Genomic DNA, 15228 nt, shown 5'->3' with positions numbered 1-15228 from the left:
TACGTGGACAGGATGTTTCCGTGTATAGACTTCTCCATTTTGCATGGGCTCACCACAGAAAAATGGTCCTCTCATCACTGGGGGGGGGTGGGGGGTGGCGGGGGGGGCTGCCCCTCTTTTTAATTTAGAAGGATGTGACATCCATTTGTACAGTCACATGCACAGCTCCAGATGGCTTAAGCTAAATGCTGTTGCAGAGGAGAGGAAAACCAGAGACTCAGGTGACTTTTTGCTGATCTTGAAATAGTAAGAAGGGCTCTTTGCCTCATCCCATAACCCACTTTGCTACATTTGAAGACCTGTTGATTTTGAAAAACACTTCGCTTATAATGTAACTTCAAGTTTACAAAAACCTATCACCCATTTCCTCAGGACCTATTTCCATTTTTATTTAGTTCCATACAGCTTGACCTCGTATTACAACGTTTAGAAAAAAAATATTTTCCAAGGCCCCTGTATATATATTAATAGAACTCCAGAATCTTTAAAAAAATTTTTTTAAGTTTATTTATTTTGAGAGAGAGAGAGAGAGAGAGAGAGAGAGAGACAGCATGAGCAGGGGAGGGGCAGAGAGAGAGAGAATTTGAAGCAGGCTCCACACTGTTAGTATGGAACCCATTGCAGGGCTTGGAATCATGAACTGCGAGATCATGACCTGAGCCAAAACCGAGTCCGGCAGTTGGCCGACTGAGCCACCCAGACACCCTCAGAACTCCAGAGTCTTTTGATTGCTAATTTGTGCTTCACCCTACAACATTGTTCATAAGTCCCTGATAACCTGTCCGGTGAAAGAGGCTTCTGGATAAAGTGGTACATAGGTGGTCATTCTAAGGTTCATCTATTAGATGGTGAGATGCAGGGAACTCTTACTTTATGTGATTACTCCAACTGCTTAACTACTTATAGCTTTCAGGTTTAAAGCTGTTCACCTGGGACTTGGTTATTGATCTTAAAGCAATTGGCTCTGAAATCAACCGCAAAACTATTAGGTGAAAACCACATTTAGGTAAACCAGTAATGATGAGGAAATGACACCATTATGAGGTTGATGAATTTATGGAAGCTATTCTAATCCTCTTCTAATATTCCTAGGACGTATATGATGATCTGTGGCCACAGCCTGCCTTCCATGCCGTTGTCATTGACTGAGGCTTGGCACCTCTTAACTGGACAGAGCAATGGGTGGATGGGCCCGGGGAATCAATTACTGAATTTTCTTACAAGAAAGTAGTTGATTGAAGAGTTGTCGTCAATGTTACATTCAAAGGTCATCATGTGGCATCAGAGATCTAGAAATAGCTAGCCTTTTTCTAAATTGAATAACTCAAGGCAAATACTCAATTTTCAAGAATTATAGAACCAAAACTCAGTCCTTTTTTCTCTCAGTGTTCACTGGATTTCTGAAATGTTGGCTCAAAAAAAGTGCTGATTGTCCATTTTAACCCATCCAATAACTACAAAGTAAACTAAGTGCTACAAAAAAGATAGGATTTGTAATGGACTTTTCCCTCAAGTTTAATATCAGATGCAGTATTGACCATTTCGGATAAGTCCACTGGTGAAACATTGGCTTAAATACAGAATTTAATAGCCATTCTTTAGTTCTCAGTCAATTCATAGTAAATGACCATCATCTCACCTGACACTGTTGCTGCAATTCCCCGAAGGGGGGTCATGGGTAATCCCTTGGTCACTGTGTTTCACAGCATCCATGATCTTGCTTCTGAGATACTGAGATTGAAACACTACACTTATGTGACAGAAATCAAATTGGAAAGCATTGACTGGGGTATATTTTAAAAGCTTAGAATTTTGGTTTCAGAAGCAATCATCGTTGCTTTTAGGCAACTCATTATCTAGACCTTATTATTTTTGCCTCATTTTCTCTTGCTAGATGCAACTCAAAGCTAACACTTTAAAAACAAAATGCTACTGTGGAGAGGAATGCACATTTCAAAATAAGAGAAAATAAGCTCGAGTCCCATCTGGACCAGGCACAAAAGTTGTTTATACTGAAGGCCTTCTTAAAAACCATAATAAGCAAATGCTGGTAGGTCTTAAATGACCTGAAAGGCATTGCTGAATTGTCATTTCTGGTTATAGATGTAAAAATCTGGCACAGTAAAAGAGGGGGAAAATCACTTTACTGTCTCTAACATTAAACATTGATTCAGTTGACATGAATTATGTTTATTCCACTTGCTAAAAGACACCTTGGAGATGGTTCCAGTTTGAGAAAAAAGGCCCACGACTTGCTTCTGAGTCTGCGTGTGATCTCTTTCAGAGCACTGTGGGCTCTTCCTATGTCTAGTTGTGCTGAAACTTGTAACTTGTGATGAGGTAAGATACAACCTCACTTTAGATGGAAAAGGTACGTGAAAAATACCAAACAACTTTAGCACAGAGTTTGGAACAATTTACTTCTCTAGAAAAACAAATTCTCAACTATATATTATTTCCAAAACAGCTTATCCAGAGAGCAGCCAGAGGGAAACCTCCCAAGGATTTGGCATTCTGGTGTTCTTATCTCACACGGAAATGGAGTTCACATGTGAATACTGTGTGTGTATTTATTTTTTTCGGTTGTAGTAACTGGATGGTATCATAATTTGTAATCACTCATCTTGCTCTTAATGATTTCATGAATCCTAGCATTTGTGATTTTGCTTTTCATCTCAGACTTATTTAATTTGACTAAAATGAGGGACATGGTATTGTACAAATGTATGTTTGTCACACAAGTCATTACCGCATCCAGCAAATACCGTAACTCTCTCAACAGAACTTCTTCCAGTCATACAGAGAAAACTAAAAGGGAGCCAGAAGATGCACAGTAAACTGTTCAAAAATCTGAAGAATGAATTTAATGGGTGTATGGACAATGTATACTTCATTGCCAAAGAGTCTTTTCTCCTTCAGTATTTAATTAAGCTCTGGAAACAGAGTGCCCCATATTGCCTTGATTAGAGGTTGATTTTATTAATCCTAAAAACCAGGCTTTGGAGCTCAGTAAATGCTTCCTTTAGAAAGAACATACTTTGGGGTAACCAGTGTGTTTCTGTTACCCATTCTATTCCACATTTTAGAGGAGCCTCTAACTACTGACAGATCATATCACCAGGCAAATGTAATATGGCAGGTGGCTGGAAAGTTCTGCTGTGGGAAAGTCAGAGTTTTCAGGGAGATGATGCCTTAAGAGTCCAGAGTCTCCACTAAACTCAGCAGGAAAAGCACTGGTACCTTCCCAGAGTACCTCCTGTAACCTTTCAGAGTACATCTATGTTTATAAATTATGGTAACAATAAATAGTATCAGTAAAAGCCGTTAATGCTTAGTGTATGTATATATTATTGTGATAAAATTTATAAAATTTACCATTTTAATCATTTTTAAGTATATTCAGTGACATTAAGTATATTCACACCGTTGTACAACCATCACCACGATCCATCTCCAGAAATCTCTTCATTTTCCCGAACTGGAACTCTGTACTAATTAAAAATAATTGCCCATTCCTCCTGTCCCCCTACCCCTGGCAACCACCATTCTACTTTCTGTCTCTATGGATCTGGCTACTCCGCACACCTCATCTAAGTGGAACCACACAATATTTGTCCTTTTGTATCTGCCTTATTTCTCTTAGTATGATATCTTCAGTGTTCGTTCATGTTGTAGCATGGGTCAGAATTTCCATCCCTTTAAGGCTGGATAATATTTTGTTGTGTGTGTATATCACATTCCAGTTATCCATTCATCCACTGATGGACATTTGGGTTGTTACAACCTTACGTGATTTTTATATTTGATTATTTTAATTCTCACAATACTAGTGTTTATTATCCTTATTTTCTGATTAGAAGACTGAAGGATAAGGAGGTCACAGCTAAGAAACTCTGGAGCCAGGATTCTACTCCAGGTTGAGTAGGTCCTTCAGTCCCTTCTCTTTACTACTATGCTAGCCTTTGCTAGCCCTTTGCAAATGATTTATGAATTTAAATAAAGCTTCCATCACTTACATAAGCCTTGATACAACACTCTGAGGTGAGGTTTCTGACTTAACTTGTCCAGATTTTAAAAGGCCCAAGGAGGGGCACCTCGATGGCTCAGTCAATTTGAGCTTCCAACTCTTGATTTCAGTTCAGGTCATGATCACAGAGTTGTGGGATCAAGCCCCAGGTCAAGCTCTGTGCTAAATGTGGAGCCTGCTTAGGATTCTCTCTCTCTCTCCCCTTCTGCCCCTCCTCCCCACTCACATGCGCTCACTCTCTCTCTCTCTCTCTCTCTCTCTCAAATAAAAAAAAAACTAAAAAAAACATTTAAAAGGTCCAAGGAGTCGCCAGTGTGACAACAGAGCCCCATAGCAACTGATCTACAAAGAAGCTCATTACTACAAAATAAACAGTTTTCTGAAGGGCTAGAGGATGTTCTCTTCTTTTTCAGGAGCCCCTCCTGTGTGGATGATATAACCTTGAGTATAACTAGGTAGGGCATGAGAAAGTAATTAAAAATAAAAATAATAACAACAGCAATAACAATCTGAGTTATCATTGTAGACCTCATATACACTGGTGACCTCATTTACATTATCTCAAGTTCCCACAATGCTTTGTAAGAGGTTACCTTCCTGTTGCCTTCACATCCCAACCTTTCCCGGCATTCCACATCCCTGTGCTCTCTCTTCAGAGACAAAACTGAAGGTGACATTGTCATATTGTCTAACATGCCTATTTTCTTTCAGGTTTGTTTTTTCCAAATTTAAATTTGAAATTTTAATTTTTTCAGAAGTATGTCCTTGATTGATATAAGAAGATACCATCTTTTTGTTAATATTTGTTTATTTTTGAGAGAGAGGTGGGGGGGGGTACAGAGAGAGAGGGAGACAGAGGTTCTGAAGTGGGCTGTGCACTGACAACAGAGAGCCTGATGCAGAGCTCAAACTCAGGAACCGTGAAATCGTGACCTTAGCCAAAGTCGGAGGCTTAACCAACTAAGCCACCCAGGCAGCCCCGAGAAGATACCATCTATAATGTTTGAATATTGTGCTTGATTTACTCAGTAAAATAATTTGGCCCCAGTTCACATTAGCTATTTGTATAACTGTTGCTATGGACTGAATTGTGCCCTGCACTGCAATTCATACATTAAAGTCCTAACCCCCAATGTGATGGTATATGGAGATGAGGCCTTTGGGAGATAATCAGTTTAGATAAGGTCATGAAAGGGGTCTCTCATGATGGGATTCATGTCCTTAGAAGAAGAGACACCAGAGAGCTACTCTGTCTTCTCTCTGTCTGTCCATGCTCATACAAAGTGGAGGTCGTGTGAGCACACAGTAAGAAGGCTGCCTTCTGCAACCCAAGGGAAAAGCTCACACCAGCAGCTACGCATGCTGGCACCCTGTTCTCTGACTTTCAGCTTCCAGAACTATGAGAAAATAAATTTTTGTTTTTTAAGCCACCCAGTCTGGTATTTTGTTATGGCAGCTTAAGCAGACTAATACAACTGTATTATTACGTATATTATTATTAATACCACTGTATTATTACGTATATATGACATTCTCGATTTATCATAACATAATTATTGGTAATATTTATTAGTGCTTTACTCTGAAACTTATCCTAGGCTAAGTTCATTTAACTTATCTTCTTCTATAGTGTGTATGTGTGTGTGTGTGTGTGTGTGTGTGTGCATGTAGTATCATGGTTATAATATTATCCCCATTTTATAGAAAGGGAAATTTTAGTGTAGGCAGGTGGTAATTTAATTGTTCAGGGACACCTAGTAAAATCCATATCCAACTCAGGCAATTTCTAACTCTAGAGATTATTCTATGAACTATGGCACATATTTTATCTTTGACTCTTATGAGAAATGTGAAGTTCAACATGGAGACCCGCATATACCAATTTTCTATACAGTAGATACAGATTTCACTAGGAAGCCTTTCAGTAACAAGCAGATCTATTTGTCAAGAGGCAATCCCTGCATTACTGAAGTTACTTCATGCAGTTGTTGTAATTAACAAGTCTGAAATCTGGAAATGATGTTGCTCGATTAAAAAAATTATCAATTGTATAAAATGTTAAATTTTGGAAGGTAATGCTGATATGCACATTACAAGCTTCTCAGAGCAGAAGCATCTCTGAGAGAAGTTTCTCTGTTTTCACAAAGAGGTAGATGAGTAGACTTATGAACCCAAGGCAAAATCATGACTTCAGTGCAAAATGTGACTTCAATTTAACTTCCCCTCACCCAGATTCCTTATTCTTGCCCCCTTTTCTATTTGCTCCATTATGCAGATCCCTTGTTCCTTTCAGTCATGGCCCAGGGTCTCTAAACTCAAATAGTCCTCTCCCCAAACACATTATTCAACTGGAAAGAATCTAATAAATGTTTTCATCTCCAGCAAGGCTATCATATTCAGACATACAAAAGGCCCACACTTTCAGGGTTCAATGGGGACATGATACTGATCATTCTCTTTTTCCTCACAGAGCTCCAGGACAGCACGCTCTGAGGAGGACCGGGATGGCTTGTGGGACGCTTGGGGCCCATGGAGTGAATGCTCACGTACCTGTGGTGGAGGGGCCTCCTACTCTCTGAGACGCTGCCTCAGCAACAAGTAAGTCCTGCATCCCAGATGGTAGGGAGTTTGTAAGGCCCATATGTAGTAGGTTCAATGCATACTTTTGTGGTTGGGGTTATTAAGACCATTTTGTTGCACACAAATCTGGATGGAAGAAAGGTACAAAGAATTAAATATGTGCATCTCCAGCTAGGTTATTTATATACTCTTATATGATAAGTGATATAGAATTTATCTCGTTTACAGAGGAAATGTTATCTATTTTCATATTAGAACTAGAAGGTTGATTTATAAGTAGAAATGGACCATAATATATGGCACTTTTTGGATCCCCTTAAATTTTAGTGACAAGAATAGCAACAATATTAACATTAACAACATATTAAGTTTATGTTGGATTCCAATGTTATCAAGCACTTTGCAAATAAGTGGTATATTGGTTTGGATTTCTTGGATGTCTGGAAGTTTCCTGAGATTATTCAGTTCAATGAATGATGAAGTTTGCATATAAGGAGGTTTGGAAAACAGAAACTTCTTGGGAACCTGGCATGGGAATGAGAGCAGTGGTGAAGGTGGAGAGTGGCTAATGGTTTCTAAGCTGAAAGTAAAGGCCTGAGGCATTAAAATGGAAGTCTACTTCAAATAATAATAAGTCAGAACTGTTTCTTGATCTGTGTGGTCTATGACTAGATTTTTCTTCAAACTATAAAATACAAAGTACAATAGTAATATTTTTAATGAGAGATTTTTATTTGACAGTGAAGAGTGTTACATGTGACAAGTAAGAGGTTTGATCAAAATTACTATATACTATAGAACATGGAACAGAAGAAAAAAATATCTATCTATATATATCTGCTGATTCTTCTAGACTTTTCATAATGAAACAGCACAAAGTGGTGAGATACAGGTTCAGAAAAATGTCAGCTTACTCTAATGAGAGAATTTCTTGAAATCAGGGTCAACGTCTTACTCTCTTCTGTGCCCCCCAGTCCCACACATGGTCTGACAGATAGATTTTCCTTCACTGAATCCATGATAACTAGAGACCATTTTGGTTCCAGGCAGATCCTAATGGAAATGGTGTACCCTGGGAAACCTGGGCAAAGGGCATATCTTGCAAGAAACCGGATTAATTATGTTACTTAGCCATTATGGTGTTTGGTTCTACTCAGAAGATGGAGCTATTGGATTACATCCACTAGCAAGTTTGTTTGTCATCTTTGGAGGCCAGTGTCATAACAAACGAGGTCCCCGAGCTGACCAGAAAAAACTACACCTTTCATTTTTATGATTCACCTCTTCTCTTCGTCTCAAATATCAAAACCTCCCTACGTCTGTACTACATGATGCTGCATGGTGATAGCACTGCAAGATATAACTGATAACAAACATACATCAGTAAAGCCAAAATGTACAGATTTGAAATGTTCCTATTATACAGTTTTCTCGAATTACCGTGCTTGAACATGCTATAGAGGTGAGCCAAAACATGTATCTCACAAAGCTGGTAAGGAGTGTATGGGAACTTTCATACTGGCTCGTTGATGTGAATGCTACATTGTGAGAATCTTGTATGGAGTAAGAGACTGACAAGCAACTTAAGGGATAAGTACAATCACAGGTAGAACTCTATCATTCAGCAAAGCATCAAATATATTATAACATCATATAACATCAGTTATGTGAAATTCACACTTACCAGTTTTGTCACCTAGTAAATTAAGGCTCCAATTGTTAGGATTTTATTAAGATACTATAGAAGATATCATCTGTCATCTACTCATAATGAATTGGCAAAGTAAAATGTAAAATCTAAAATTATAAACATATAGACTATATGTCCCTATTTGAATTTCAAATATTGAAAAAAATACATTAGGTAAACTCATACTAGGCTGGAGAAGAAGCTAAAACAATGGGGAGAGGGGCAGGACACCAACCTACCATGAGTGGTTATCTGTGGCCCTCTTGTTCATTTTTTTTTTAATTTTTTTTTTAGTGTTTACTTATTTTTGAGACAGAGAGAGACAGAGCATGAATGGAGGAGGGTCAGAGAGAGAGGGAGACACAGAATTTGAAGCAGGTTCCAGGCTCTGAGCTGTGAGCACAGAACCCCACGCGGGGCTTGAACTCACAGACCGCGAGATCATGACCTGAGCCGAAGTCGGACGCTCAACCGACTGAGCCACCCAGGTGCCCCTCTTGTTCATTTTTTAATGGCTAATGAACTTAACGGGTTTTCTCTCATCTCCACTCCACATTTAATGTGGGCACCTTATACTCTTGAGAAAGATCACAGGTTATGAATGTATATGTCCTTAGAGGCCCAACAAGTAACTGGAATGTGTGTTGTAGTGTAACGGTAAGCACTCAAATTCAGCCTAAATGAATCCCATTGACCTGCTGAATTAATTTTCCAGACTGATTTTCCAGTCCTGTTCTCACTTTTAGCTCTGATATTTTTAAGTCTGTCAGCTAATAATTACTCTGTTCCAAATGTGATAGAACTGTAAAAAGGAGCTAAAATACTCAGATTTTATGGAATAAATGACAACTACTCAACTTCTGGAGTTAATTATGTTCTGTGATGGATGGGGAGACTGGGAAGAGGCTTGGTTAACTTTATGAGTTTGAGAACATCTTCTCTGAGTGATCTTTTGAAGAGTGCAGGAAAATAAAAATCAGTGGAGGGAAAGCAGGGTGAAAATATAAATAAGCATTAAATATAAAACTCATCCTTCTCACTGGCAGTGCTTGGTGCTGGAGAAAATGCCCTGACCCGGGGAGATACTGAGCAGAATCCTTCCTTTGCCTTCTCCCCCATCCTTTTTCTAGGCTCACAGAAAGTAAGCAGTGCTTCATTTTCCCAATTTCTGATATTAGACTATTGATAATTGCCTTTACTTGCAACCCTGGTTTGAGCAATAAGGGAAGGCACCGTATACACTTTTTTTCTACAACATTTACTAATTTCTGGAAGATTATGTTAGGTTTCATTGAGCAACTCTGATAATACAACTATTGCTAATCTTGCATCACTAAGTCTGCTTTGATTTTTGCATCATAACGTCTGCTGTTATTTTTTTTTTCTAATTAGAAAATGGACTATGCATACTTGTACTTTATGATGGCTCTTCATTTCAAGTGAATTAGACAATGTACCAACTACCTTGAGAAGCTGCTGCTTCTGTCCAGTTCTTCACATCCTCCATTAGATATTCTGAAGTAATATTTTTAACAAATGTGTTTTTCTCATTTATCTAGGATCGTGTGTTGTTTAGTGGAAACTATCCTTCTTCGACCTAAATTACTTAAGCATATAGTTTTAAATTTGATACTAAAGATCTGTCTCTGAGAGTTCTAGCTTTGTCTTCAGCCGGTTAATTTAACTTTTCCCATAAGGAGTTCCAGATGCATAAGGCACTTAAGAATACTGTGTGTAACGTCATATGTACCACTGTATTAGGTCTGTGCCAAAATCAAGGTCAAAGAGGTAAACTGCAGTTCATTTGAAATGGCAATGAGTCAGATAGCTGGATGCTCTTAAGTGTGGTGTCAACCTTTATATTGGTGCCTGAAGAAGACTTAAAGGTCTTTTGTGACATTTTTTATCTTCTGCAAGGCCAATTAATCTCCAGACTAATAAATAGTATGGATTAATAGATTAATACATTAGGAGTAAGAATATTTTGTTAAATCCCAACTGGTTAAATGAAGGGCTTGTCATACCTATATGTACTCAAGTAGCAAAAATAATAATAAAAAAATTATTTCAAAAGCCTTACTTATAAAGGATGAAAACATTTTTTAAAGTTAATAACTTTTGCATTGAATTCTTTAGTTGAATAGAATTTTTTGGAGCAGAATAAAATTATTAGATGAACAAGAAATAAAATCATCACACTGTGGAGGTGCCTAAAAAAAGATTATGATATTGTTCCAAAGGGATGTGGCTGCCAGAATGTTGTCAATATAAATACAGAAAAATTAAAATAAACATCCTCAAGGAGTCTTATCTCACAGTAATTGGAAAGATCATTCAAACTTGTCATTTCATAATAATTGTGCTAAGTGAAATTAAGCTAACTCTTCAGATTTTTTAATTGCAAACACAATTTTTCTCCCATAAAAATATTGATACTACAGCAATATAAGCTTTAGTTAGCAAGTAATTTCTACACCATATAATAATAAATACCAAAAGAAAAATTTTAACATTAAGATTTGACTTCTTAAACAAATATTTTTTCCCTTTAAAGTCATTTCATCTTTATCAAAACATCCAATTAAGTTTCATAGGACCTGTTTTAAGACATTTTAGAACTTTCAGCTAAAGTGAACCCCAAAGCAAGATTTATCTGTTATTCTTCATCTGGTGTTATATGTTATCAGACTTGTTTTCATTGGAAATGCTTGAGTTTTTGTTTAAAAGAAAGATATACAAGTTCAGAATGGGTCTGACTACTCTGTCATTTATATGAGGAAGTCTTTTCATTGTGTTAGGAAAGATTTCACATTTTAGGATGTTTAAGAGTTTGTGGTTGCCTTCCTTTTACTTTCTGGGTTAAAGCCTAATCTAAATGTATTACCAGGACTTCTAATAGTCCAGGTCATATATCTTAGAGGGATGTGGTCCTCCCCTGCACCCCTAAGCTCTGATCTCCTTTCGAGAGGAGAATAAGTCGAAAGACTGAATGTTTGGAACCGTTTTATCCCATAAACCTGTTTATTAGAATAAAAAATGGTTGGAAATGTGTTTGGTGTCCATAACCTTTACTAACCATGCTGGGAATTTATAATTCTTGGCCGTCTTTTTCTGTTTATTTAAAAATTCTTTATTTGGCTAGTTCAATAGCCCTTGTGAAGTCATTATTTCTTTTCAATTTTCTTTTTTTTTTTTAAACTGCTTTATAGGGATATCTTTGACACGTAAAAACTACATATATTTAAGGTATACAACTTACTGTTTCAATGTATTTATATATTGTGGAAGGATCACTACCATGAAGCTAAATAATTTATCCAACACACCTATATAGTTACATATTGTGTATATGTACATAGTTACATAGTGCATATGTGTTGAGAAGATTTAAGAGATACCCTGTTTCAACTTTCAAGCATACAATACAGTATTGTTAACTATCATCACCATACTGTACATTAGATTTCCCAAAGTGATTCATCTTGCATAACAGAAACTTTGTACCCTTTAACTAACATCTCCTCATTTTCCCTTCTCTCCTGCTCCTGGCAAAACACCATTATACTTACTCTCTGCTTTTATGACTTTAACTATTTTAGATTCCACTTATAAGTGAGATCATTCAGTGTTTGTCTTTTTTTGTCTGGCTTATTTCACTTAGCATAATGTCCACCAGATTCTTCCATGATGTCACAAATGGCAGGACTTCCTTCTTGTTAAGACTAAATAATATTCCATTGTATGTATATACCACATTTTCTTCACCCATCCCTCTGTCAGTGGCATTTAGATGGTTCCCATGTCTTCACTATTATGAATAATGCTGCAGTGAAAATGGGTGCAGATATCTTTTCAAATTCCAGATTTCATATCCTTTGGATATATATACTCAGAAGTGATATTGCTAGATCATATAGCAGTTATATTTTTAATTTTTTGAGGAACCTCCATACTGTTATATAATAGTTTTACCATTTTCTGTTCCTACCAACAGTGTACAAAGGTTCCCTTTTCTTTATGTCCTTGCCAACACTTGTTACTTTTGTCTTTTTGATAATAGCCATTCTAACAGGTATGAGCAGATATCTCATTATGATTTTGATTTTCACTTCCCTGATGACTGGTGATGTTGGGCACCTTTTCGTGTACCTGTTGGCCATTTCTGTTTCTTCTTTTAAGAAATGTCAATTCAGGTTTGTTGCCCATTTTTTGATTGGATTATTTGTTTTTTCACAATTGTGTTGTAAGAGTCTCTAATATATTTTAGATATTAATCCTTTATCAGATATATGGTTTGCAAGTAACTTCTCCAATCAAAGCCAATGAATAGATTGCCTTTTAACTTTGTTGACCGTTTCCTTTGGTGTACAGAAGCTTTTTAGTTTCATCTAGTCCCACTTACCTATTTTCGCTTTTGTTACAGGCAGTTTTGGTGTCATGACCAAAAATCATTGCCAACACCAATGTCAAAAGTTTTTTCCCTCTTTTCTTTTAGAAATTTTATCGTTCCAGGTCTTATAGTTAAGTCTTTCATCCATTTTGAGTTAGTTTTTTTTTTTAATTCACTGTGAGAATAAGGGTCCAATTTTATTCTTGTGCATGTAGATAACCAGTTTTCCTAATGCCATTTATTGAAGAGAGTATCTTTTCACTATCATTGTGAGTTCACCATTGTGGCACTCTTGTCCAAGATTGGTTGACTATATATGTGTGGGTATATTTCTGAGCTCCTTGTTTTGTTCTGTTGGTCTAAATGTCTGTTTTTATGCAGTACTATAATGGTTTGATTACTATAACTTTGCAGTATAGTTTGAAATCAGGAAGTGTGATGCCTCTAGCTTTGTTCTTCTGCCTCAGGATTTCATTGGCTATTTGGGATCTTTTGAAGTTCCACATAAATTTTAGGATTGTTTCTCTATTTATGTAAAGAATGCCATTGGGATTTTGATATGGAGTGTGTTGAATCTGTAGACCACTTTGGGTACTATGGACATTTTAACAATATTAATTCTTCCAATCTGTGAGCAAGGGTTATCTTTCCATTTATCTGTGTCTTCTTTAATTTCCTTCATCATTGTTTTATAGTTTTCAGGGTACAAGTCTTTCACCTAATTGGTTAAGTTTATTCCTAAGCATTTTATTATTTTTGATGCAGTTGTAAGTGGGATTTACTTAATTTCATTTTCAGATGGTTTGTTGTTAATGTGTAGAAAAGCCACCAATTTTTATGTGTTGATTTTGTATCCTGAAACTTTGCTGAATTCATTTATTAGTTCTAACAGTTTGTTGTTGTTGAATCTTTAAATTTTTCTACATATATGATCATGTCATCTGCAAAGATGATCTTATTCTTTTCCAATTTAATTTGGATGCCTTTTATTTCTTGTCTAATTGCTTCGACTAGAACTTTTGGTATTGTGTTAAATAGAAGTAGTGAGAATGAGTATTCTTGCTTACATTGGATCTTAGAGGAAAAGTTTTCAGTTTTTCCCCATTGATTATGATGTTAGCTGTGGTTATTCAAATATGACCTTCATTGCGTTGAGGTAAGTTCTTTTTATACCTATTTTTAATGGTGTTTTTTAAATCATGAACAGATATTGAATTTTTTTACACTCCTTTTCCTGCATCTGTTGAGCTTATCATGTGGTTTTTATCTTTCATTCTGTCAATGTGATGTATGACTGATTGATTTGCATATGCTGTACCACCCTTACACCTCACAGATAAGTCCTACTTGGTCATAGGTACAGTGCTTTTCATGTGCTATTGAATCCAATTGGGTAGAATTGTATTGATGATTTTTGCAACCATGTTCATTAGGGATATTGGCCTATGGTTTTCTTTTCTTACAGTTTATTTGTTTGTCTGGCTGTGATTTCAGAGCAATATTGGCCTTATAAGATTCATTTGGAAGTGTTCTCTCTCCTACTTTTTGGAAGACTTTAAGAAGGATTGGTATTACTATTTTTTAAATGTTTAGTAAAATTCACCAGTGAAACCGTTAGGTCCTGGCTTTTCTTTCTTGGGAGGTATTTGATTATAGATTCAATTTTCTTATTTGCTACTGGTCTGAACTAGAAAAAGAACAAAACAAGCCTGCAGTTATCCTGAAAAAAAGAAGATAATAAAGATTAGGAAAAAAAATAGATCAAATAGAGGTTAGGAAAACAATAGAAAAAATTCAACTAAACTAAGAGTTGTTTTTTTTTTTTTGAAAAGATAAGATCAACAAATGCTTGGCTAGACTAAGAAAAAAAGAGAAAAGATGAAAATAAAACCAGAAATAAACAAGAAGACATTATAATAAATGCCTCGGAAATCAAAAGGACCATAAGGAACTATTATGAACAATTATACCAATAAATTGGGTAACCTAGAAGAAATGAGTAAATTCTAAGAAACATATAACCTTCTAAGGGTGAATCTCCTCAATTTTCATTCATTCATTAAATAAATATCTATCATGTATCAGGCAAGTTGCTAGGTATAACTAAGGGTAAAAGACCCAGGAGTCAGACATCTGCTTTGGGGGATTTAACAAATTATTAAGTTTTTGCTGATTATACTGAATTTCTACTGATTGTAGTTATATAATATTTTAAGAAGAGAATTTCCTCCCAGTTATGTAAATAGGTAATATATATGTAGCAATGGTTCTTAATCTTAGCTGTACTTTAGAATCATATATATATATATATATATATATATATATATATATATATATCCCACTGAAAGCCAATTAAATACAAATCTCTACAGCTGGAACTCTGATATCAATACATCTTTCAAAAGCTCTCCAAATGATTTTAATGTGTAACCAGTGTTAAAACTGCTGCTGTATTCACTGTTGACAATAGCCAAAGTATGGGAGGAGCCCAAATGTCCATTGACGAATGAATGGATAAAGAAGATGTGGTACAATGGAATA

At 36.2% G+C, this 15228-nt stretch overlaps 1 protein-coding gene across 9 annotated transcripts in view; it reads left to right on the top strand.

The window, feature by feature from the left end:
* ADAMTSL1 (ADAMTS like 1) overlaps positions 1-15228 on the top strand; it is an 872819-nt gene that overhangs the window by 523622 nt on the left and 333969 nt on the right. For all 9 annotated transcript variants that reach the window (XM_053205052.1, XM_053205051.1, XM_053205050.1 and 6 more), the window contains one exon: positions 6498-6625. In XM_053205052.1, coding sequence (XP_053061027.1) covers positions 6498-6625 — 128 coding nt within the window. The remainder of the gene's footprint in view (positions 1-6497; positions 6626-15228) is intronic.

Source organism: Acinonyx jubatus, chromosome D4, assembly GCF_027475565.1.
Source record: "Acinonyx jubatus isolate Ajub_Pintada_27869175 chromosome D4, VMU_Ajub_asm_v1.0, whole genome shotgun sequence".
Lineage (NCBI taxonomy): Eukaryota > Metazoa > Chordata > Mammalia > Carnivora > Felidae > Acinonyx > Acinonyx jubatus.
This window is presented reverse-complemented; position numbering and strand designations above follow the sequence as displayed.